Consider the following 26899-nt stretch of genomic DNA (forward strand, 5'->3'; position numbering starts at 1 on the left):
TCGTGTTCTTCCAGCAACAAAGGTACTACATTTCCCAGCAATCCACCTGCAGTAGCTCCACGAGGCCAGGGGAGTCGTCAGCGCACACGAGGGCTCATTCCGAGTGCAGTCAAACCTCCCTTTCTCTCGCCCATTGATGAGACACACCGGCTGTTGGATTTCAACAAAACGGGGGGGAAGGCCACAACGCCGCGAACGGAAAGTTTGAACGACGCAAGGGCTGACCTTAACAGCGGTTAAGGCCAGACACGAGAGTAATCAAGTTCGTGGATTTAAAGTGTGCCTGTGTGGCGATGGACGCGATAGACACTGCCCCTGATTCCTGGGATCAGGAGGACGATGGCGAGGCCCAGGTCGACGTGCAACTTTCCAACGCTTTTTCTACCAACCTAAACGTGGACGCCAAGCCCTTTGTCCCCAACGTAAACGCCGCAGAATTCGTCCCGGCCTTCCTGCAGAAGGGCTCCGCGGAAACGGTGGAGTTAGTAGGTGAGTTCCCGGTTGAGTTCGCTGGTTATTTAACGTGGGTTCGCCGGTCTATTAGCCGCTTTAGCTGTTAGCCTCACACTCGCTTGTTCGCATATGCTCAGTGCCGCTATTTAGCATAGATGCTACACCACAGTCACTATCAACGGCTCGAAGCGGAAACGGGGCCAACGTGTTAGGATTACATGAACCACATAGTTTGGAACTTGACAAGACTTAAAATGTACTTAATATGTATAAAAAGTGCTAATTGAACACATAGCACGTTAAAAAGTCTGTACCAACTTTTCATGTTAGAAAGGGATTCAGTTTGATGGCTACTTAGTAGTTAAGTGCTAATAAAGCACATCGAGACTTAATAACAGAGACTTCATTTTGTCAGGATTGAAGAGAGAGTTTTCACTTGGTTCTTGGGTTAGCTGGACAGATAAGCGAAGCTGAAGTCATGTGAAGGGCTTTTTTTTTGGTTGTACCATAATCAATACTGATGATTATTGACACAGCACTTCATAATAAACCAGTTTCTCCATTGGTTGATTGTTTGAGGAGCCTCTCTTTCTTTTGGCTGAATATTTGAGTCTTTAACAACCCCCCCCCCCAATTCTGCCTTGATGCAAACATGATGTACCTTTATGTGCTGTTATTTTGGTGTAACGATGAAAGTCAGTTGGTGCCCTAATCAACTAGAGAACACACCTATAAGTTTCATCTAATTCTTGAACCACAGAGTATTAACCACCAGAATGCAGCTGATTACATGGCAACTGAACATACTATTAAATGTTTTAACAATTCTTATCTGAGGCCTTTATGAGAATGTGTTGTTTGAACACAGCATGTGTTTAATGTGCACACTGGAGGTTTTCTGAGAATGATCAATGTAGCGTGCAATGAAGGTAAATGGAGTGGTATGATCTTATTTGTTTTTTAACTTTTCAAAGTTAAAGTTTGCATAATTTATGTAAAGAGAGGCAATTCATAACCTATACAGTAACAAGCAACGAATCTATGAGAATGTGAAAAATGAGAATACATCAATGGGATGATTCAAGTTTACATTGGCACTTAATCTTTGTTCCATTCATCTCCTGCTGTAACATTAGGTCAGTAGAGATTACTTTTAGGTAGAGATCTTGCCTTTTCAGCCATTTGAAGACCAGACATTTATATACAACATGCAAATTTGTTTGGAGATCAGAAAACAGAACTTTTGTTAATTGCCCCCCATGCTGTGGTCTGACTTACCATGAAGAAAATAGATGTGCTGTTCACAAACATAAAATAATGCAGTAAATTTTGTTGCTAGTGTGTCCAAGTTGGAAAATAAGCATGCATTTTTCTTTCGAAATTACCATTCTTAGTTACTTAGACTGTTCTACATAATTACAGCTGTTAAAGTAAGCCTTGTTTCTTCCCACAGGTCCCAATACAGATGCCAGTGTGGAAGTATTGGAGCCTGAGGGTAAGTAAATGCTGAGACATAACCACATTTTGTTTTACATCTTGTATTTTCTTTAAAGTTTATATGTAAAGCACTTTGAATTGCCATTGTGTATGAAATGTGCTATATAAACAAACTTGCCTTGCCTACATCCCCATAATAGTGATACAAATAAATTTGCTGCTACAAACGTGCTTGTCCACATTCGATTTGACAGCCATCAAACAAAACTTGATAAACAGAGGACTCACCATTATGATACCCCCCAATTCAGCAGCAGTCATTCTCACCTTAAGGCCTTTACACACCAAATGTGAAGTTTCGCCGCAACTTCTCGCCACGATTAACTTTTTTTAAAATTGAAACAATGGATTCCTAATGAAGCCAATTTCACACCTGGAGCAAACATTTGTGCGCCGACAAAGCAATGTTTTTTGTTTATTTTTTTATTGTAATATTTTTTTATATATATATATATATATATATATATATACACAGTGATTGTCTTTTTTTTTTCTGCATGGTGATTAAATGCCCTAACCAATAAAATGAGTTTTGGATCACATTTCAGGAGCAGCTGCAGTTACCAAAACTAGCGCAACTGGTGGCGCTAAAGCATAGAAAGCGCTGAAGTAACTCGAGGAAGAAATCCTGAAACAGCATTGAGGATGTGTAGTTCAGGATTTGCCTTAAAAACTGAAACTTTTTTTTTTTTTGCTCATATGGGTTCTCCTAACATACTACTTCACTACCTTGCTTACCCTTAAAAACTCTGATCTTGTGTGGATTGTCTTCGTAATGTATTCCATGTTGCTATTTTGTTTTGCTTTTGGATTTAATCTTACATGAGGTCTTCTATTTATCTTATATATATTGTAGCATCTTTGCTTTTGTATCTCTTTGTAAAACAACTTTATGGATATTAAGTGTTACTTTGCCAAATATTAGGCTTGGGTTCAATGCCTTTTTCATGCATCGATTTTCCCGATGATTCTCTCTCTCTCATATATATATATATCGGGATTTTTTCAAACATATTTTGTCAACACAACTTGGGTAAATTGTGAGCGGGAGGGTAAATTAAAGGGGTCGCACACTGTGCATGTGTGGCGGACTAATGTACGTTCTAAAATTCAAACCAATTTTCTACAATAATACACACCAGCAACGCTCTGCATCAAACTTCTGCAGTGCCACAGAGCGTAACTCGCGTAGTTTAATCAATAAATCGTTAAATTCGACCTAAATTGTTATCAAAGTACAAAGATTATTTACTCTAGCCATTGCTGGATGATATATTGTGAATAAGTATCTTTCATAGAGCCTACACATTGTATTTTCAGTTACAAGTATGTCTTTTTGTGGTTTGACAGCTTGATTGAGAAACCTATTCAAGGCTACATACAGAGAAATTGCATAATAAAGGTTGCAATTTCTAATCATTCAGTTTGCTTATTTACACCAGGTTCATACACTAACCTGCAAACTCATCAGTGTCACTTGGTTAATTCTAGAAGTACAAAAACCTTCATAAATTTGGACTGCCATCTGCTTCGCCGCATCAGCTTGTGTTTGCGTGTGATACCTCGACCTGCTTCAGTAAATGTTATATTACCCTCTTGTGGTCTCCAAACACTATTACGCCAGATTGTTAAACTGAGGCCAACTGAGTGAATTGGAAAGCACGCAGATTAGGCTTATAATTTAAATGTTGGCTAATTTTAATACAGCTCTGGAAAAGAGACCACTGCAAGATTATCAGTTTCTCTGGATTTACTATTTATAGGTATGTATTTGAGTAAAATGAACATTTGTTTTTTTTCTATAAAGTACTGACATAATTTCTCCCAAATTCCAAATAAAAATATTGTCATTTAGAGCATTTATTTGCAGAAAATGCAACTGGTCAAAATAACAAAAAAGATGTTGTCAGACCTCAAATAATGCAAAGAAAACAAGTTCAGATTTATTTTTAAACGAGAGACTGTGGCTAAAAGGCCTCTCCAGGTCTCCGTATAACCATTAGATGACCAGGTGGATGATCTGGGGGTGCTTCAGCAAGGCTGGAATCAGGCAGGTTCGTCTTTTTGAAGGACGCATGAATCAAGCCATGTACAAGGTTATCCTGGAAGAAAACTTGTTTCCTTCTGCTCTGACAATGTTACCCAACTCGCGTTTTATTTTTTTTGTTCGGCTTGCTAGAGAACTTGCTTTTGTTTCATATTGTGATTCCATGGTTGTTTACTATTGATCTTGTCAAGTTGTTCTCATCCATGATTGGGAGAGGGCAGACCAACTAAAAGGTGCTTTGCGCCACATATTATAAGGCGTGAATGTGTTAACAGTGATTATTTGCCTAGTTTTTAATGTGAAATGACCATTCGTTTGCGATTCATTTTACATAATCGTGTCACGATTGGTGTGCAAAGGCCTTTAGACTTGTGAAAGTATGTAACTAGGTGGGTCGGAAGAGGATGGGAGGGGGTCAAGCACAACAACTCGCTAATGATAGAGATGGTGGAACATGAATATGTGAGAGGAAAAAAGAGTTTTGGGGTACTTTGCTGTATATCAATCATTGTCAAAATATGCACAAGATTCAAATATTTTGTTTTAACTTTTGAGAGTGAAGTGAAAGCAGATGTTGCCACCAAAACCGGGACTGCTTAAGGACCGTGTATACTTTGTTTTTCCATGTTCTAGATCGGATCATGCCCGGATGACCACGTTGCCTTCCAAAGTATACTTTTCTGAGCGTGAGCGAATACGAACGCGTTCGACGCGTGCGCACTACTATGGTTTGTGATACTCTTTTAGTACAGTCAATGGCTAACAATGCGCACAGACAAGGACCGCGTCCACGGGTCAAGATAATCTGGGGCTGTGCTGATGACGAAATTTGTCACGCATACTGTGCGCAGAGCGATCAGCAACACGGACAATACTTTGGCCTTTAGAGACCTAATATACATTTTTTGATATTCTCACAAGGAATGTTTCTGGTTTAAAACAAGTTTAACTCTATTAAAAGTGTTTGTTGCATAATGTTGATTACCATAGAATATAATTCTGACTCATCCCTCTTTTTCTAAAGAAAAAAATTAATTCAGTAAGGCACAATTAAAGTAAATGTGTCCAGTACACAAAATATTTACTACACACTGTTTCAAATGTGCAGCCGCAATACTTTGCTTACCAACCTTCTTTGTGTAAAGTTACCCAGTATTTCAGCTTTGTCTTGACGACAGAGCGCTGGTAAACCATGTAGGCCTAAATCCCGGTAACTTTCGCACCAAAAAGAGAGATGACGAGACTTCAAGATTTTAGTTTTCAACATTGTCTTCTGTTTTTGAAGAAGTCGTCGTGTTATCCTGTACATGTTCAGTCATACAAGCTACGTTTCCATCCAACTATTTTTAAGAGATCCTGAGTGGAAACATTTGATATGCGAATGAACTCTCAAAAGTTGCACAAAATTTAATGCGCTAGGAGGAGGTGGATTTTCTAGAGTTTCGCATTAGTTAAAATGCACATGTGATGAAAATGACTTTGCATGAACGATGGCATGTCGTGACCATTTGTAAAGTGTGATGGCAATGCGTTCGTCGGATGGTATAGGTGTGCAAGAGCTTGACGTGACTGGCTCAACGAAAGGCCGGACCATGGCAAACAATTTTTCAAACATAGCTCTAGTTAGTCAAAAGTGCTTCAGCCATAGATCGTCGTTAAAGTGGGTCCTCACAATCCACCAGAACTGTTTTGAGCACAGGCGCTCCCAGGGATATGGAGGCTGTCGTCGAATGAGAATAGCCATTTGAGCCCTAATTAATGGATTGTCCTGTGGAATCATTCCTATCAGTTTCAAGTTCAGAGCGGACTGAGTGACAACAAGCAGGTTAAACCAAAGCAGAAAGCGAATGTCTTCGGCAAAACCTTCTGGACATCATTTTTTAAAGTGAAAGCCCCACATTGAAAACTAATTTTAAAATTAATATGCACAATACAGTGTTAAAATATTTTGCAACACAGATTCTTTTAGGATATTCCACAATATGGTGAAATTAACTTCATATGCTCTTAAAAAAAAATACAAATAATTGAAAATTTATTTTAATATCTGCTACATAACTAATGGTAAAACTGTACATATTATACACCATCTGTATGCAATTTGAAACAAAAGACAAATGTTTGTGATCTCTGGGATAGATGGTCCTTTTTTATTCCAATAAACTTCCGTATATTTGGCCGGTGGGGGCCCCGATGTTCCGCGCGCTCTCACATCATCATTGGATTAACGCATTGCATTTTCAAATAACTTACCGAATATCACCTTTTTCCTCCATCTTGCAGCCCTGTTAACGAGTGCGGCCCATTCTGACGTGTGATTCCGATTTCACCACGGTGTTCTGAGTAAAAGTCCACTCATGTCTGGGCCAGGAGTTGCTGTCACGCCTGTGTGTGATTTTGAATTCTCTGCAGTTATGCAGTCTCACCACGGTTCCCCTCATATATCTGTTCCACAAGTGCTGTTGAACTCGCACCGGCCAGGAACCACTGTCATGTCTGCGTGTGATTTTTGAATTCTCTGCTGTAATGAGAGCTCATGCATAAGGCAGCGCAGTGATTTAATGGAAGCTTTCCTTCTCATTAATAATACTGAGAAATGCTCAGAAACATGACGTATTAGTGTACGCTACTACCAACCACCACTGAGAGTTCACACACATACCTAATTTAGGACGTTTTTAAACTGGAAAGAACGAAGTGGCTTAGAATTTAGAATGACCATTTTTGTTCTTTTCTCAAAATAATGTCTAGAAACGCATTTATGTTGACACCAAAAGCAGCAATATTAGTCACAAGGGAAATTAAGTTTTTCTGATTGACAAAGAACTAACATTCTTCAACAGTTCTTAGTTAATAACTGCTGTAAAAATAATGTTGGTTTTGCCATCAGCTCCACCCATGGAGAACGGTGATGCAGAGATGGCAACAGACGACACCTGGGAGCAGAAAGGGAGTGAGCCCAGTGAGGCTGAGGCAGAGCCTGGAGGAGATGGTGGTCAGGCTGAAGAAGACTCCCTACAAGAGGAAACGATGGAGGAGGAGGAGGAAGTGCCAATACCTAAAGTAGCCCCTATACAGCCAAATGCCCCCAAGAAGGAACATGTTAATGTGGTCTTCATTGGCCATGTCGGTTAGTGTTTGCAGATTGCTTTTACAATGTATAATAAAAAATTTGAATAATTTATGGAATTGTGCATGCAAAGACACACAAGCACACATTTTTTCCTATAAGTGTCAGTTATAACCAAGAATGTTTTTTTTTTTTTTATCCTACTACTATTTACAATAAAATATTTAATGTTTTTTTCTTATATTTCAAACTTGTGTGCATACTTTCTGGTAAATAAAATTGTCAGTGAGCCCAAACATTAATTTCCTTAGGTAACTCCAATTTGCATGGATTTCTTTTTTTTTTTATATCTTAATCATTTACCCTCAGACCTCTGCTCAATAGCATAATGGCAAACACTTTTAAAATGGCATTAGAGAACGGTGAGTTCACCACCTTTATCTGTCTAGTCCTCACCCTGGCTCGCTTTTATCTTCTATTCTACCAGATGCTGGCAAGTCAACTATTGGAGGACAAATTATGTGAGTTGTTGTTTTTGATGCTGTGTTTTTAGCAGATAATGTGGGTTTTCCAGCCCCCATTTCTGATAGCCCTGCTCTCTGCCCCTCCCCTGCAGGTATTTAACAGGAATGGTGGACAAACGAACTCTGGAGAAGTATGAGAAGGAAGCCAAGGAAAAGAACAGGGAAACTTGGTAATTGTGTGATTAACATATTTTTACTTTCAGTACAGCAGCTATTTTATCAGAACATCTGGTGTTACATATACACTGATCAACCACAACATTAAAATCACTGACAGGTGAAGTGAATAACATTCATCATCTTGTTACAATGGCACCTGTCAAGGGGTGGGATATATTGAGCAGCAAGTGAACAGTCAGTTCTTGAATTTCATGTGGTGGAAGCAGGAAAAGCATAAGGATCTGAGTGACTTTGACAAGGGCCAAATTGTGATGAGCATCTCCAAAACGGCATGTCTTGTGGGGTGTTCCTGGTATGCAGTGGTTAGTACCTACCAAAAGTGGTCCAAGGAAGGACAACTGGTGAACCGGCGACAGGGTCATGATGCGCATGGGGAGCGAAGGCTAGCCCGTCTGGTCTGATCCCACAGAAGAGCTACTGTAGCACAAATTTTAAAAACTTAGTGCTGGCCATGATAGAAAGTTGTCAGGACACACAATGCATCGCAGCTTGCTGCGTATGGGGCTGCGTAGTCGCAGACCGGTCAGAGTGCCCATGCTGACACCAGTCCACCGCCGAAAGCACCTATAATGGGCACGTGAGCATCAGAACTGGACCTTGGAGCAATGGAAGAAGGTGGCCTGGTCTGATGAATCACGTTTTCTTTTAGATCATGTGGACGGCCGGGTGCGGCATTTGCCTGGGGAAGAGATGGCAGCAAGATGGGAAGAAGGCAGGCCGGTAGAGGCAGTGTGATGCTCTGGGCAATGTTCTGTTGGGAAACCTTGGGTCCTGGCATTCATGTGGAAGTTACTTTGACACATACCACCTTCCTAAAGATTGTTGCAGACCCCTTCATGGCAACGGTATTCCCTGATGGCAGTGGCCTCTTTCAGCAGGATAATGCGCCCTGCCACACTGCAAAAATTGTTCAGGAATTTAAGATGTTGACTTGGCCTCCAAATTCCCCAGATCTCAATCCGATTGAGCATCTATGTGCTGGACCAACAAGTCCAATCCATGGAGGCCCCACCTCGCAGCTTACAGGACTTAAAGGATCTGCTGCTAATGTCTTGGTGCCAGATACCACAGGACACCTTCAGAGGTCTTGTGGAGTCCATGCCTCAATGGGTCAGAGCTGTTTTGGCGGCACGGTGGGGACCTACATGATATTAGGCAGGTGGTTCTTAATGTGGCTGATCAGTGTAGATGAGGAGCGAAGGAAAGTCATACAAACACAGATATATCCAAGCTACGGCTGGGTTTCGGCAACTACTTAAAACAATTCTCGTCTTGATGCATATCCACCAACACAATGCATTGTAATATAATAACTGGATCAAAGCCAAAACTACGGCAAACGAGTGAGAGACCATGCGTGTCTGCGAGAGAGTGAATCTGTGGGATTTTATTTCAACTTCTTGCACTGCTCAGTTTTTTGTAGTATTGAGATGACCTGCTTCATTTATTAAACTGAAGTTGTATGAATGCATACAAAAAAAAAGTAATTCAAGAATAAAAATGTTTATAAAATATCATTGCACAAATATCTGCACAGCTCTAGTCCAAGCAAAGCAGGGATTTGTAACAGCAGTCATTTCTTAAAAAGATTTTCATAATAAAGTGTTTCTCAGGTACCTCTCATGGGCCCTTGACACAAACCAGGAGGAGAGGGACAAAGGAAAGACTGTGGAAGTTGGACGTGCATACTTCGAGACGGAGAAAAAGCACTTTACCATTCTGGACGCACCAGGTCACAAAAGCTTCGTCCCCAACATGATTGGCGGTGCATCACAGGCTGATTTGGCAGTGCTGGTGAGTCATGGCATTGAATAGGCACTAGGATGATGTAATCGGATATCGACAGTGTCTTACAAATCTCCCAATGCAGATTTCAACGCTCATTGGCCCTGTTTCTACCCGCTATTATGATGCGTCTCGGGTGATCCGATCACATGTGGTCAGGTGAGACACATCACTATTTACACTTGGTCATTAAAATGCGTCTCCTGTGACCACTTGTGATTGGATTCGGACGGGAGGGTCTCTGTTTCATGACGATATCAACAATGCATCTTCACATGGATTGTGAATGCAACTCTGCAGGTTCACTCAAATATATCTTTGTATTAAAGAAACAAAGACAATTGTTTATCATAAAATAATACAAGACCATGTTCACCTTGAACCTAAAATTGAATTCTTTAGGCAGCGTTATTTTGGGAACACAAGGGAATTAGGCTTGCACCTAATATGAAACTGTAATATATTTAACTTTCTATAAGTAATGGGTTTTTTAAAATTTATTATTATAATAATTATCATCTTTACATTTATAATTGTCTAGTTCTTAATTTTTAGGCCATTAGTAATTTCCCACCTGCATACTTGCGTGATGGCAAATGGGGTGGTTGGAGATGGTAAATGTTTGGATTTTGGAAAGGTGATTGTATACGATTTTTTTGATCACTTTGTTATTTTAATCTTTTTTTTTTTTTTTCATTTAGTTTAAATTGCAATTTAAATTTAGAAATATATTTTTCGTGTTTCAATAAATGATTTTTTTTTTTAAAAGCAAAAATATTCAACGACCCCTGGCAGGGGGGTGGGCAATATAATTGGATATCACAATATTTTTTTTATAAGGCGATTTATCAATAAAATATTTGTACATATCGCCCAGCCCTAATAGGCTCTGAAGGACAGCCATGAGAAATAACCACTCATGCTGTCTGCTGTTCAAAATCTCTGCACAAAAACAAACTGCTCTGAGCTGGGACCATATTAAATGTTAATAGCAGACAGTAGTTGGTGCTGTTTGAATACGGATGTCAAACTCAAAATGCTTAGACTATGTCTCTCACAAAGACCAAAAGACCCTGAATTAATAGCTAGCATTATTTATTTCTAAAGGTTATTTCTGCAAGGAAAGGAGAGTTTGAAACAGGCTTTGAGAAAGGAGGCCAGACGCGAGAGCACGCCATGTTGGCCAAAACTGCTGGAGTGAAGCATTTGATTGTACTTGTAAACAAAATGGATGACCCAACAGTGAACTGGAGTTTGGAGAGGTCAGAAAAAGGACATCTTAATAGCTCAGTAGCTATTGTTATTTTATATTGCGCAGTTCTTTTTCAATTGGTGTTACATAATTTAATTGTAAGTTATAACTTTTCGTGTCATAAGAAATAAATCCTTTTTTTATTTGTAGGTACGAAGAATGTAAGGAGAAACTTGTTCCATTTTTGAAGAAGGTTGGGTTCAACCCCAGAAAAGATATTCATTTCATGCCATGTTCGGGACTTACCGGGGCCAACCTTAAAGAACCAGTGGAGCACTGCCCTTGGTATATGTAAGTGTGCTGAGTTAGCTGAACAATTGATGTGTAGTTATTTTAAATTTTCATTCTAAAGCTTTACAATTTAAAGATTTATGAAAAACATGTCTAAAATATCTCTGTGTGTGTTAGGGCTGCAACTAGCGATTATTTTGATAATTAATCTAACGATGATTAGAACGATTAATGCAACGATTTTTCTTTCTTATCCCTTTTCTCCCAATCTGGAATGCCCAATTCCCACTACTTAGTAGGTCCTCGTGGTGGTGCAGTTACTCACTTCAATCCGGGTGGTGGAGGACTAGTCTCAGTTGCCTCCGCTTCTGAGACCATCAATCCGCGCACTTGTCACGTGGCTCGCTGTGCGTGACACCGTGGAGACTCACAGCATGTGGAGCTAATACTACTCACCACGATCCACGCACAACTTACCACGTGCTCCATTGAGACCGAGAACCACTAATCGCGACCACGAGGAGGTTACCCCATGTGACTCTACCCTCCCTAGCAACCGGGCCAGTTTGGTTGCTTAGGAGACCTGGCTGGAGATTATTGCAACGATTAATCATTAGCTCTTAACCTATTATTCAGCTTGTGCCCTGACTTATAAGCACGTTTAATACAACCTTTTTAACAATAAAGGGGACAAAATCATCTTTTAAAAATACCTCTGAATGACATTCATTGAATTAAAAGGAAAAAAATACTTATCAAGTTTAATTCAGGAAAGAAATTCACTGCAAAAAATCCTATTATCAAGTGTTTTTATCTTTTTTCCATTTAAAAGTCTAAAAATCCTTAAAGCAAGATACATTTACTTGAGAAGCAACATATATTTAGACTTGCTTTAAGAGAATGTATCTTAAATATATATGTATTTTGTATGCAAGTGTATTTTATCACTTGGTTATACTTCTGCGAGTGCAATAAAGACAAAATATACTTATAGTCAAGATCTGTTCTATAAAAGCAAGTCTAAACATATTATATGCTGCTTCTCAGGTGAATGCGTTTTTTTAAAGGATTTTTAGGCATTTTAAAATATTTGTATTTTTAATATTTTCAACATTCTCAGATAACAATTTTTATAGCACCTAAAGTAAATGTACATTGTTTTAAAGGAGTTTTAGATATTTATATTGGGAAAACAAGCCAAAACTGAAACAAATCAAAAATGTATTTTGTTGCAGTGTATAATGGGGTGAAGACTACCTCTCTCACCTTTCTGTTCACTTCAGTCCATCTTTAACTCACAAAAAAAACTCTCTCTTATTAATAAAGCTGCGTAATGCCAATTTGCTTCACGGTAAGAAATGCACAGTGACATATATTATGATTCAATAAGTCACGAGCCATCACGTTATAATCTAGCTGCAGCAAGCACGCGTGCGCTCGAGGGACTAGCGTCCCCGCGACAGGGTGTGCCTCAGCCGGGTGCAGTTTAATTCTCTCTCCCTTTGATCGGGACATTTGCGCAACTCGAAAAGACGTTGACCGCACAGAGAAATGCCAGTTTCTGAGATTAGTTATTTACATGATCTGCTTCCGTAATATTTGAACTGTAATAAAGCTATACCCATTAAATATAACTGCATTTAAGATGTAACTCCGAGGGGGGGCCTGGGTAGCTCAGCGAGTATTGACGCTGACTACCAGCCCTGGAGTTGCGAGTTCGAATCCAGGGCGTGCTGAGTGAATCCAGCCAGGTCTCCTAAGCAAACAAATTGGCCTGGTTGCTAGGGAGGGTAGAGTCACATGGGGTAACCTCCGCATGGTTGCCATAATGTGGTTTGCTCTCGGTGGGGCGCGTGGTGAGTTGTGCGTGGATGCCGTGGAGAATGTCTCTGCGGTAACGCGCTCAACAATCCACGTGATAAGAAGCACGGATTGACTGTCTCAGACACGGAGGCAACTGAGATTCGTCCTCTGCCACCCGGATTGAGGCAAGCCACCACGAGGACTTTCAGAGTGCATTGGGAATTGGGCATTCCAAATTGGGGAGGAAAGAAAAATGTAACTCCGGGGTGTTTCCATTAAAGACACTCGACACGCAAATTTTGCTTCAACGGAACAGCAGCTCCAGCTCCACTTATTCCCTTCTGTATTTACTTTTGTATTTTTGCATTATTTCCATCATACTTTGCAATCTACTTCACCTGAAGCTGTGAAAGTTTAGACTGCATCTGGACTGTGAGCTGTGTAATTCCTCCTCTCCTCAGTCAGGCATGAACTGCAGTGCTGCTCTCGCACATCATCAGAGATTAATGTGGTCTCATGTTATGTTAAATAAGATCTAACAACTATTCAACAACGAAAATGTGTGTCGACTTGTGTGAATGCATGTATATACAGTGCCTTGAACAGTAGACCCCTGTGCAGTTTTCAAAAAATTTCTTGTCCGGTTCCAAATTTAGAATATATTAAAGTATGACTTTTTTCCCAGCTTGTACACAGTATTGTATTGCATGAAATAAAAAATCCAAAAAAAAAAAAACTACAACTAAAATTGGGAATTAAAGTGTTCATACCTTTCGTAATTACTAGGTTAACCTTGCTCTGGTGCAGGATATTGTCTTATAAACGCATCTAATTTGTTGCTCTAGTCTCCACTAGTGTTGGAAATTAGTTGATCAGCTGCTTTCAATTACTTCATGAGCATAAATACCTTCTCTCTATAAGGTCAAACTGTCTGGTTTGATTTTTCTTAAGATAAGAGTATTCAAAACAAGTGGGGGCCAAACTTAGTCAGCCAACAAGAATACCACTTGTCAGAGAGGGTACTGCAAAACCAACCATCACTCTGACTGAGCTACAGAAGTCATGGGCTGTGACTGAAAATAATGTCCAGCCCCATTATCGGTGATCCAATCACATGTGGTCAGGCGAGACACATCGCTGTTTACACCTTGTCGTTAAACGTGTCTTCTGTGACCACTTGTGTTAGAATTTGGAGGGGAGGGTCTCTGTTTCACGATGACATACATCAGTCATTATGTCAGTGTGTTACTGAATGATATTCAAGCACAAAAAAATCTGTAAAGACAAAGCGCGAAAAACAAAACGGCTCGCTGGTTCTCCCAGATGCGGTTGAAATTTAATCTCAGCACAAAAGCAACATGTCGAGCAGAATTATCCATTATTTTAGTGGATTACCTGTATTAAAGGAGCTTCAGGTGTTCGTGCATCTCATCTGTGTTGATATCAGACACAATAAAGAAGATCCGTGAAGCTCTCGTGATTGTGTATGCATCCACTTTTTAAAACCTGTTTAGGCCTGTATTTAGAGCTTACTACTTGTGATCGGATCACCCAAAACGCACCAGGTGGAAACGGGGTCAGAAAATGGCTGTACAAGAGAGTGGCTAGGAGAAGTCTTTGCTGGAAAAAAAAAAGCACATGCTTGCTCGTAAAGACTTAGCAATACGTCACTTGGAAGATACTGCAAAGATGTGGGAGAAGGTCTTATGGTCTGATGAGACTAAAGTGGAACTTTTTGGCTTAAAAACTAAACTGTATGTGTGGCGCAAAGCCAACACTGCAAATCAACCACATAACACCATCCCCACAGTGAAACACAGTGGTGGTAGCATCATGTCAGCAGCAGGGACTGCAATGTTGTGAAGATTGATGGGATAATGAATGCTGCAAAATACACAGATATTTTGGCTAAGAACCTACTCACCTCTGCCAGAAAGTGCAAAATTAGGAGGAAGTTTGTGTTTCAGCAGGACAGTGACCCAAAGCACAATGCCACATAACACTTGAGTGGCTTAAAATGAAGAAAATTAATGTCTTTGAGTTGCTCAAAGTCCTGACCTCAACCCTATTGAGCATCTGTGGAGAGAACTTAAAATTGCCGTCCATCGCTGATCCCCAACTAACTTGGTACAACTTGAGCAATTTTACAAGGAGGAATGTGCTAATATTGATCCATTACATTGTCCGAAGTTGATAGAAATGTATCCAAAAAGATAGCTGCAAAAGGTGGTTTAAAGCTGCACAACATAACTTTGTGTTCTCTAGCGACATCTGTGGTTTAAAGTTAAAAGTTCAAGCAATTTGTGAAGAATACATTTCGTCAGTCTTGTTTCGGCACTGCTATTCTGACGGATGAATCTCATGATTTAAGGTTTCCAGGACATCGCTTGTATGTGATCACGACTGGGAAATATTCAGTCACAACTTGCTATTTTCATATTTATATTATGATAAAAACGAAAAAATTACTTACTTTGATAAAAACACTTATTTACATATTTAGATTGAATTAATTTTACACTTATAGCACTTCTGACACTACACTCAAAGCGCTTTTACATAGAGAACAGTGGACTCAATCACGACCAGTTACCAGTATATTGTAATATGATTTTTCACGTGTTATATCTACTCTTAATGTTTGTATTGTACTACACTTATAAATTTAAAAGGTGAAACTCGTGTTATGGCTGATACGAGTTTAATGGAAGACTTTATTTCTGTATTGTACAGCCTTAATTGATAATGCAAGTGAACCGTAATACTTCAGTAGTATGTCTGTGGAATGCTCCCAATTACACAGTAAACTAAAAACATAAAATGAGGATTCAGTCATGATGGGGATAAAATATACTTGATTAAACATGAAATAATATGCTTAAATATGCAATATAACAATTACAGGAAGTCAGTTTCAGAAGTCATACATAAACATGTACAGTAACTTCCCCCGACAACGTAGATACATTTCAATTGGTTAACTCTCGAGTAATGTTCGATTCATACAAGCAATATAAGCTTCAACAACACTTCGTCAAACAGATAAACTTCCATGCAGACTACAGTGATGCTGTGAATTTCGGGAGTGTAGCTGAACTGAACAGCATAGTTTCTCCTTCCTGAACACATGATGGCCGGTAATTTTTTCCTGCGTTTACAGACATGACGCAAGGACGAATGAAATAAGCCAGCAATTTCGCACCAAATCCGACCCAACAGCTCAAAATACAAAACATTTTTGTAGGCTTACCATAGTGAATTGGGGTAAGGTAAGGACATTGTTTTGAACACGGATTGTTTATGTACTTAATAATGGCAATTTGTTCATTTGTAACCAAAAAAATCTTACATAATGCAGCTTCAACCATGCATTAATGTAGGGGGGTGAGTACTTTATTTTATTTGGCTGCACTGTTGCAGAGTTCAGTGATTTTAAGAAAACAAAAATCAGCTGAATTACTCAATCTCAAGTTGTGCAAATAATGTGTTTGAAATAATGGTTGGGGGCTAAATATTTTTTCAAGGCATTGTATATGTATGCGCGCGCGCGTGTGTGTGTGTATATAGGTGTATAATATGTATATATATATTACTCTGCAAAAAAAGAAACGTCCTCTCACTTTCAACTGCTTTTATTTTAAGCAAACTTAACGTAAATATTTGTATGAACATAAAAAGATTCAACAACTAAGACATAAACTGAACAAGTTTCACAGACATGTGACTAACAGAAATGGAATAATGTGTCCCTGAACAAAGTGGGGGTCAAAATCAAAAGTAACAGTCAGTATCTGGCATGGCCACCAGCTGCATTAAGTACTGCAGTGCATCTCCTCCTCATGGACTGCACCAGATTTGCCAGTTCTTGCTGTGAGATGTTACCCCACTCTTCCACCAAGGCATTTGCAAGTTCCCGGACATTTCTGGGTGAATGGCCCTAGCCCTCACCCTCCGATCCAACAGGTCCCAGACGTGTTCAATGGGATTGAGATCCGGGCTCTTCGCTGGCCATGGCAGAACACTGACATTCCTGTCTTGCAGGAAATCACGCACAGAACGAGCAGTATGGCTGGTGGCATTGACATGCTGGAGAGTCATGTCAGGATGAGCCTGCAGGAAGGGTACCACATGAGGGAGGAGGATGTCTTCTCTGTAATGCACAGCATTGAGATTGCCTGCAATGACAACAAGCTCAGTCCGATGATGCTGTGACACACCGCCCCAGACCATTACGGACCCTCCACCTCCAAATCGATCCCGCTCCAGAGTACAGACCTCGGTATAACGCTCATTCCTTCGACGATAAACGCGAGTCCGACCATCAGCCGTGGTGAGACAAAACCGCGATTAGTCAGTGAAGAGCACTTTTTGCCAGTCCTGTCTGGTCCAGCGAAGGTGGGTTTGTGCCCATAGGTGACGTTGTTGCCAGTGAAGTCTGGTAAGGACCTGCCTTACAACAGGCCTACAAGCCCTCAGTCCAGCCTCTCAGCCTATTGCGGACAGTCTGAGCACTGATGGAGGGATTGTGCATTCCTGGTGTAACTTGGGCAGTTGTTGTTTCCATCCTGTACCTGTCCCTCTGGTGTGATATTCCGATGTACTGATCCTGTGCAGGTGTTGTTACACGTGGTCTGCCACTGCGAGGACGATCATCTGTCCTTCCTGTAGCGCTGTCTTAGGCATCTCACAGTTCAGACATTGCAATTTATTGCCCTGGCCACATCTGCAGTCCTCATGCCTCCATGCAACATGCCTAAGGCACGTTCACTCAGATGAGCAGGGACCCTGGGCATCTTTCTTTTGGTGTTTTTCAGAGTCCGTAAAAAGGTCTCTTTAGTGTCCTAAGTTTTTATAACTGTGACCTTAGTTGCCTACCGTCTGTAAGCTGTTAGTGTCTTAATGACCGTTCCACAGGTGCATGTTCATTAATTGTTTATGGTTCATTTGAACAAGCATGAAAAACATTGTTTAAACCCTTTACAATAAAGATTTGTAAAGTTATTTGGATTTTTACAAAATTCTTTAAAATACAGTGTCCTGAAAAAGGGACGTTTCTTTTTTTGCTGTGTGTGTGTGTATATATATATATATATATATATATATATAGTATTATTATTATATTTTTTTTTTTTATGCATTAAATGTGTCAGAGTTTTGTTTGAAATATTGTGTTTGATGTATTTTAATTGTCCCCTATCAACAGAGGGTTACCATTCATACCACACCTGGACAGTTTGCCAAACTTCAACAGATCAAGCGATGGACCAGTCAGATTACCCATAGTAGACAAGTATAAAGTGAGTGTAGGGGAAGTTTACTTGACAAACATTTGTCATGGAACATTCTGAAATGATGTAATTTTGTACGTTTTGTTTTAAAAACATGTTCGGGTGTCTTGACAGGACATGGGCACTGTGGTCCTGGGGAAACTGGAATCGGGATCAATCAGTAAAGCTCAGCAACTTGTGATGATGCCCAACAGGGTAAGATAATCGGAATGCAACAGTTTTACGTTTGATGTTTAACTGAGGTTTCTGACATTAATTGACTAAGTGATGCATGTCTGCCTGTATGAACTGTGTGTAGCACACTGTAGAGGTGCTGAGTCTGCTCTCTGATGATGTTGAAACTGATGATGCGGGACCTGGAGAGAACTTGAAATTGAGACTCAAGGGTATTGAAGAGGAGGAGATCCTTCCAGGCTTCATCCTCTGCACTGCTGAGAGCCTCTGCCACTCTGGGCGCACATTTGATGCCCAGGTAACTCGCCACACATCATGCCATGATTAAGAGCTGAAAGAGAAGTGTTTTTTTTCTCTCTCATTTGTTTTGGTTTTGCAGCATACAAATATTGAGTGTTTTTGTCTCTGTCATTTTCAGATAGTCATCATTGAACACAAGTCAATCATCTGCCCAGGTTACAACGCAGTTCTTCATATCCACACATGCATTGAAGAAGTGCAAATTACGGTAATTGATACAAATGTTATTCAGTTTTATTTCAGTTGATACATTGACTGATTAACATACGGTAGGTACATTTATGGGGACATTGTGATTAGTGAAGAAATCTATGCCTGTAAGCCCACAGACTAGATTTACAGCTAGTTCTGTGTCTCACAGTGATTTAATTGTGCCTCTGGCCCCTTTACAGGCCTTAATCTGTCAGGTAGATAAAAAGACAGGGGAGAAGAGCAAAACGCGACCCCGTTTTGTCAAACAGGACCAGGTGTGCATTGCTCGTCTGAGAACCGCTGGGACCATCTGCCTTGAGACCTTCAAAGATTTCCCTCAGATGGGACGCTTCACCTTACGAGATGAAGGTAAGTGGACAGTGGGCCAATTCCAAACAGCTTTTTGTGCCCAAAAAAGGGGGTGCTTATTTGAAGGTACGTTTAACATGAAATTGGGCAACCTAATCCCTTTTTCGCAAAGCTGTTAGTAAAGTGTCAATGCTGTGGTCATTTTGCATAAGTAATTTTGATAGTTTATGACCATGTGATTCCTGGATTGTGCGTCTGTACTATTCATTTTAAAACTTATGGTAATTTATTAATCTAAACCCCCAGTTGCTCTCATACACCTGTCAATGGGAAATATTCCTTGTCACATGGAGAACCATGCAAGATTTAAATCCCGTAAAGACACAGAGACACTATTTAAAGTAATATTTGCTACCAGTCTTTCTTTCTTTCTTTCTTTTTTTTTTTTTTTTTGTGTCATTAACAATTTTTATTGATTCCACATTCAAATCAACACACACAGCACATGAAAACACGGAATCAACTTTCAACAAAATATACCCCCCTCCCTCCCACCCACCCAGCACACATCCCAGTGGTCAGACACGCATACAAGCAGACAGTCCAAAGAAAATACTCGGACCTAAAAAACAAAAACACAAAATTTGTCCAAAAGAAAGATAAAGGGTTCCACACATCAATTAATTACATACACTCCATTTAAACTGTCCCTCTCCACTGTTCCTCCCTGGCAACCCTCCAAGAAGGCCAAATAAGTGCCCTACTTCTTCTCAAAGGCACCCAAGGTGCCCAGCTGTCTATGCGACATCTTTTCAAAGGCCGCCACTGCATGAGTGGTGCACCAGCCGACTTCCATCCCCCAAGGATCACTTTCCTGCCGATCATCACACTGGTAAGGACCCAGTTTTTAATGTGTGTATTCCCTAAGTTAACCCCCGCCCGATCACCCAAAATACAAAGTCTGGGGCAGAATGAAATCTGAGTGCCCAGGATCTCACAGACATAACTCTGAACCCTCGACCAAAACTCTTGAATCTTAGTACAATACCAAAAAACGTGGGCTATGTCCCCATCCTCTGATTGGCATCGCCAACAGGTGGGTGTATCTTTGAGACCAAGCCTATGCAATCTAGAGGGAGTCCAATAAAAACGATGCAGAATCTTAAATTGAATGAGGCGCATCCTTGCATCCCTAGACATAGACTTGACATTTTTTTAAATCCTACCCCATTCTTCATCCTCCAGTACTAAATTCAAGTCTTTCTCCCATAACTTCTTGAGATGTCAAAACCCTGTCCCCTAGACTCTGAATTAGCCAGGAATAGTACGCTGAAGTCTCGTGACTCTTTCCAAAAGCCTCTAGTACCATCTCAAGAGTGTCTGCAGCTTTAGGGGGCTGTGTACTAAACCCAAAGATGGTACAAAGTAGATGGCGCAGCTGTAAGTACCTGAAGAATTGAGATCTGGGAATCCCAAACCGCTGTGTAATATTTTCAAAGGATCTCAATGCTCCATTTTCATACAGGTCACCCAGCATAGCAATTCCCTTCTCAGTCCATTCTGTCCAGCAAAAAGGGGACTTGCTAATACACAATTTAGGGTTTAACCAAATACTTGTGACAACATTCAGGTAAATGTCCGAATTGAGCACGCGGGAAACTTTTGTCCACACTAACTGCATGTGTGTGATAACGGGATGTGTCTTTACTTCTCCGGGCAGCTTGGTAGAAAGATATTGCAATGGCAAGATAGGGGCAAGGACCTCCTGTTCAATAAAGAGCCAGGGAGGAGCTCTTTCAGGCGGAGGCGACCATTGCGCCAAATGTCCGAGACCAAAAGCATAATAGTAAAACAATATTTTGGGGAGACCTACCCCGCCTTTGTCAATTGGCCTGTGTAACTTGTTAGAATGCATTCGAGGACGTTTACCATTCCAGATAAAAGATTTAGCAATACTATCAAATTATTTAAAATAAAAGAGGGGAACTTCAATGGGGAGAGACTGTAATAGGTAGTTAAATTTTGGAATACAATTCATTTTAATAACATTAACCTTCCCAATCATAGATAAATGTAATGAAGCCCACCTTTCCACATCACTCAAACTTTTTTATTAAAGGGTCAAATTAACTCTGATTAAATCACAAATTTTTCTTTTATTTCAAATAAATGTTTGGGCCACTGAAAGGCGCCCGGCTGAAAAGCCATTACCGGGCAGAACGGTGTCAGAGCCAGAGCTTTGGATTTAGACTAATTAACTCTGTATCCTGAAAATTTAGAGAAGGAGTTGATCATTCTGTGGAGGCAAGGCATAGATCTAGTGGGTTCTGAGACGAATAATAAAATATCATCTGCGTAAAGCAAAAGCTTATGTGCCACACCTCCCCCCATCACCCCTGGAAAATCATCCTCCTTTCTTATCGTGGCTGCTAATGGTTCCAGGGCAAGACAGAACAATAATGGGGAAAGAGGGCAACCCTGCCAGAGTGCCCCTATCCAGAGTAAAATAATCTGAAATTAATCCATTCGTTTGTACCGCTGCTACAGGGTGTCTATAAAGTAACTTAATCCAACCAATAAATGTACTCCGGAACCCATACATTTCCAAAGTCTTAAAAAGATAATCCCATTCTACCATACCAAAGGCCTTTTTGGCATCAAGTGAGATGGCAGTGACTAGAGTCTTATCATTCGCTACTGACCACATGATATTGATGAAACGCCTAAAGTTGTCAGAAGAGCTACGGCCCCGAATAAACCCCACTTGATCTATATGTATAAAAGATGTCATAACTTAATCGGTTAGCCAAAATCTAGCTGGATCAGGGAAATTGGACGGTAACTCTTACACTCGCTTGGATCTTTGTCTTTTTTAAGAATCAGACTGATCCGGACTTGTGTCATGGTTGGTGGGAGCTTTCCATTCTTTAATGATTCTGTATAAACTTCTAGTAAAAGTGGAGCCAATTCTGTAGCATAAGATCTAAAAAATTCAGCTGCAAAGCCATCTGGCCCCCAGAGCCTTGCCTGTAGGCAGGGCCTTAATTACCTTGTCAAGCTCCTCCAAGGTTATCTCAGAATCAAGAGAATTATTTGCTCAGTCATCAATTTAGGAAGTTCTAAAGGTTCCACAAAATTTCTAATGTCTTCATTAGTAGACGAAGACGTGTAACTATAGAGATCAAGATAGAACTCTTTAAAGGCATTATTAATATCAATGGCCGAGGTAAATATTTCACCACCAGCAGATTTCACTGAGGGAATGGTAGAAAAAGACTCTCTCTGCTTTATATATCTAGCTAAAAGCTTCCCTGCTTTGTCCCCCGACTCAAAGTATGACTGTCTTGCCCTGAATAACCAAAACTCCACCTTCCGCGATAAAATTGTATTATATCTGTATTTCAAACGAGTCAATTCTCTGAGGCCATCAGACGACATTCGGCGCTTCAGCTCTGCCTCGGCACTTTTAATATTCCCTTCCAACTCCGAGTTCACGTGCTTTGGATTTTTTGGTGAATGAGGCATACTGTATGATCTGGCCCCTAAGAACCGCCTTAAGTGCCTCCCAAGCCACGCCCACAGAGGATACTGAGGACCAGTTGGTCTCCATATAAACATTGATTTCAGTCTTAAACATTTGTTGGAAATCAGGATTTTGCAAAAGGGATACATTAAAGCGCCAACTGTATGATCTCTTTTTCTCCATATGTGGCAACACCTCTAAACTCACCAGGGCGTGATCCGAGACTAAGATTTTTCCAACTGAGCAATCCACAACAGATGAAATGAGGGACTTAGATATAAAAAATATATATATATATATATATTCTAGAATAAATCTTAAGAACTGATGAAAAAATTTATAGTCTCTACCAGATGGGTTCAAAAGTCCCCAAATATGTGCAAGACCAAGATTTTTACACATCCTGTGAGGCGTCAATGTTGCTCTAGGGGGCTTGCACACTTTTGCTTCACTATGATCAAGGACTGAGTCCATCAAAAGATTAAAGTCTCCTCTCAATATTATATCATGAGGGGTGCCAGCGGCTTGCAACAACCCTTCAAGATCTATAAAAAAGTCCTGATCATCAGCATTAGGTGCGTAAATATTAGCCAAAATCAATCTTTGCCCCTGAATTTCTGCTAAAACAATAATGAATCTTCCTAATTTATCTTTAATCTGTTTGAGAAATTTGAATTGTAGATGTTTATTTATCAGTATAATGACTCCCCTACTCTTACTTGAGCCAGCACTGAAGAAAACATGTCCACCCCATAACTTCCCAAATTTTTCTGCTTCCTGCGGGGAAAAATGCGTTTCCTTTTTTTTTTTTAACATTTGGAATGCCCAATTCCCAATGTGCTTTTAAGTCCTCATGGTGGCGTAGTGATTTGCCTCAGTCCGGGTGGCGGAGGACGAATCCCAGTTGCCTCCGCGTCTGAGATCGTCAACCCGTGCATCTTATCCCATGGCTTGTTGTGCGCGTTGCCACGGAGACAACGCGTGTGGAGGCTTCACGCCACCCACCGTGGCAACCACGCTCAACTTACCACGCGCCCCACCGAGAACGAACCACATTATAGCGATCACGAGGAGGTTACCCCATGTGACTCAACCCTCCCTAGCAACCGGGCCTATTTGGTTGCTTAGGAGACCTGGCTGGAGGAAAGATGCGTTTCTTGAAGATTTCTTATGTTTAAGAAAAGAAATAATCTTCTACCTTTTTGTTGGGTGCCCCAGCCCATTCACATTCCATGTGGAGAGAGACAATCCACTCATATTAACATTTGACATATTGGTATAATAGAAAAAATAAATTGTCAAAAACAAGATTATACAGACCACATTCCCCATTACTGCAACAATCAGACCCCGAACTTTCCCCTGAACCAAACAAACAGAAAAAGGAAAAACGTGCGCATTAACCCGCGCGCGACAGCGCCAACCGACGTCAATCCCTCTAAACTCAGAAGGTCCATGTACGCATGCGAGAACCCCCGCGACAACTTTGCCATCGGATTGCTCAAGTCCGGTGCTTCTGCACAAATTTTGTAAGGCACAATTACATAACAGAAAATACTTTGTAAAACAGACCCCAGCCAATAGGCAGAATAAACACAAAGAACATATAGATTCATTCACAGAATTGACTCGAAGGTGTGTTCCTCCACAAAACAAACTCCAGCTGACATAAAGCTGTTCAGTTTCCTCGGACAGACAAAACATTGTTCAGTGAGCCAGTTGTTATGAGTTCGGCAGATGACGTAATCATTCTAATGTCCCTTAAAATATTCCACAAAAACAAACTCCAGCCAACAGGAGGCATAAGCACAAAGAAAGAACAGATTCAACCACAACTGTCCCGAAGGATTGTTATTCAACAAAACAAGCTCCAGCCGCTAGGTGGAACCAGCACAAAAAAAAAAAAAAGAACAGGCGCCCCGGTTTCTCAAATGGTCGTGTGTATTGAGCGAGTCAAATTCACTCGGAGGCTGCATAAAATAATACGCCATGACTTACTCAGTCCGTCAACTTTATAAAAGACATCCTTGTGTAGGTATGAAGATATTTTGCAGTCGTTCTTAGTATCTATTCTCAATCTGGCCGGGAACTTCAGTGTAAAAGCGATCTTCATCCATGCAAAAGTTTCTTGGAGTCATTCCACAAAACAAACTCCAACCTCTAGACGGAGCCAGCGCAAAAAGAAACAAAAATGGCACCCAGTTTCCTCAGACAGCCAGAGTAAGCACAGGGAGTTAATCCACTCTGGAGCTACATGAAAAACCTCAAATGGCTTACCCATTGTTTTTATAAAAGACAGTGCTTATTTTGGACACGTAAATACCCTGCGACCATCCTTCGTTTCTATTCTTAGTCTGGTCGGAAACATCAGTGCACAAGTGGTCTTCCGTTGATGTAAGAGTTTCTTACATTCCTTGAACCGATCGTGTTTCTATCTTGTCGAATTCGCAAAGTACGGGAACAAGAAAATATTGTGATTTCTTCCAAGAAAGCTTTTCTTTTGCTCCTCGCCTCGCGTAATACGAGATCTTTATCGGATGATCTCAGAAATTTGGCCAGAATTGATCGAGGCCTGTCTCCCTCAGCCGATCTCCGAGCCGGGACTCTGTGAGCTCGCTCGATTTCCAGTTTTTGGCCTGTTATGTCGAGCAGACTCGGGAAGAGCTCGTCCAGGAATTTCACCATATCTCTGCCCTCTTCATGCTCAGGAATTCCAACAATTCGAATATTGTTCTTTCGATTTCATATTTTCAAGATCTTCCAATTTTTCCAAAATGGATTCCAAATCTGTTTTTGACATGGGTGGATTAGTTGATCATTCCCTTTCCGATGACTCAAGATAATCGATCCGTCTTTCAACTTCTGTCACTCTTGTGACCAACTCAGAGAATTTTGTTTCCATTGCCGTAATCGATCGACGTATTACAGCGAGATTCTTCAAGTCAGCAACACCTTTGTCAGCATCACCGAGATGTTGGACAGCTGACACTGGATTTCATCTCCTGATGTGCCGTCCAAATAGAGTCCCCGGCTCGCAGTCCCGTCAGAGGCCTCAGCTTGAACACGTAAGTGTCTTTTAATGTCTCCAGAGTCTGAGGATTTTGACTTCTTTGCCGTGTTTACCTCAAAGAGCAAATATGTAACTGGGTGTATCAAATCTCACCAAATTAAACAAAAATCATTAAAAAACTAGTAAAATGCGCAGAGCCAGTCGCTCATACGTCTGCTCCTCACATGGCGTCACGTGACCCTCCTGCTACCACAATCTTAACAGCTGTGAGCATGAATTTTGCTGCTAAATTATCAAGGCCACTTGGTAGATAAAGTGGCAGTGATGTACGTCTTCGTTTAAGGTGCTCCAAAATGGCCACAGATGAGACCGTAATGCGCTGCTGCTTTCAGAGTCCTCACTTCAAGGGCTTTGCTCTTTGCAGTGACTTGGGAATAAGGGATGCTCACTTTCGATTGGAATTCGCCCATAATCATCAAAGGCTTCTCATTTTAAACAAAGTGAACAACCATTTCTTCTTTTTAACTTGGATTTGTAGTTTTATATCTGTTTCATGAAGATTTTTGCTGTTTTTCAGGCAAAAACCCATTCCTATAAATATGTACGTTCTCTTGTCTTTCAGGGAAAACTATTGCAATTGGGAAGGTGTTGAAGCTTGTTGCCGAGAAGGACTGAAAAGAATGTGTGATGGTTCTGAAACGACTGACCAAGGCGGAGATTGATGCTGCTTCAGCTGCAGTGCACTTCACAGCCCCCTGTCCTTTCTTCACTCCGCCACTTGAAGACCAGCTTAAAAAACTTCTCTTAAAAGAAATCTGTTTTTAAGCAAATGAAAATCAAGTCCACATGTGTCAGCTTTCTCATATTGAGAGCTCAGCGATGCCATTTGTTTTAGGTTCACCCCATGACCTGTTCCTCCCCATCAACCTGCACACATAAAGTGGCAAGAGATTTAGCTCTCTTTCAAACTTTTATTTTTTATTAATTTCTTTTTGCTTCCATCAGAAAGAGATAATGGCAGCAGATACAGTAAGCGTATGTGGACCAAGATTTGCTTGTTAACATTAAATGATTTATGAGCAGTAAAGTTTGAATGATTAACCAATTGAAACCAAAATGTCAATATCTTAGTTGTACATGTCTCCCATTGCTTATTCCCATTTTGGTTTCTGTTCACAGAACGTTCTTGCAAAGTGCATGAGCGTGTTCACGTTATAAAAGCATCTTCTGTGACAATAAAATATAAGATTGGGGAAAAATG

At 40.6% G+C, this 26899-nt stretch overlaps 1 protein-coding gene across 1 annotated transcript; it reads left to right on the forward strand.

Moving 5' to 3' along the window:
- Positions 1-24: 24 nt before the first annotated feature.
- On the forward strand, positions 25-26899 carry gspt1l (G1 to S phase transition 1, like). Its single transcript, XM_051716046.1, has 14 exons — positions 25-489; positions 1907-1948; positions 6888-7127; positions 7555-7588; positions 7684-7761; positions 9385-9565; positions 10664-10818; positions 10959-11099; positions 18046-18139; positions 18245-18325; positions 18429-18602; positions 18723-18812; positions 18997-19165; positions 26261-26899. The coding sequence occupies exons 1-14, from the start codon at positions 294-296 to the stop codon at positions 26311-26313; spliced, it is 1728 nt and encodes a 575-aa protein (XP_051572006.1). The 5' UTR covers positions 25-293; the 3' UTR covers positions 26314-26899.

This window comes from Myxocyprinus asiaticus, chromosome 14, assembly GCF_019703515.2.
Source record: "Myxocyprinus asiaticus isolate MX2 ecotype Aquarium Trade chromosome 14, UBuf_Myxa_2, whole genome shotgun sequence".
Lineage (NCBI taxonomy): Eukaryota > Metazoa > Chordata > Actinopteri > Cypriniformes > Catostomidae > Myxocyprinus > Myxocyprinus asiaticus.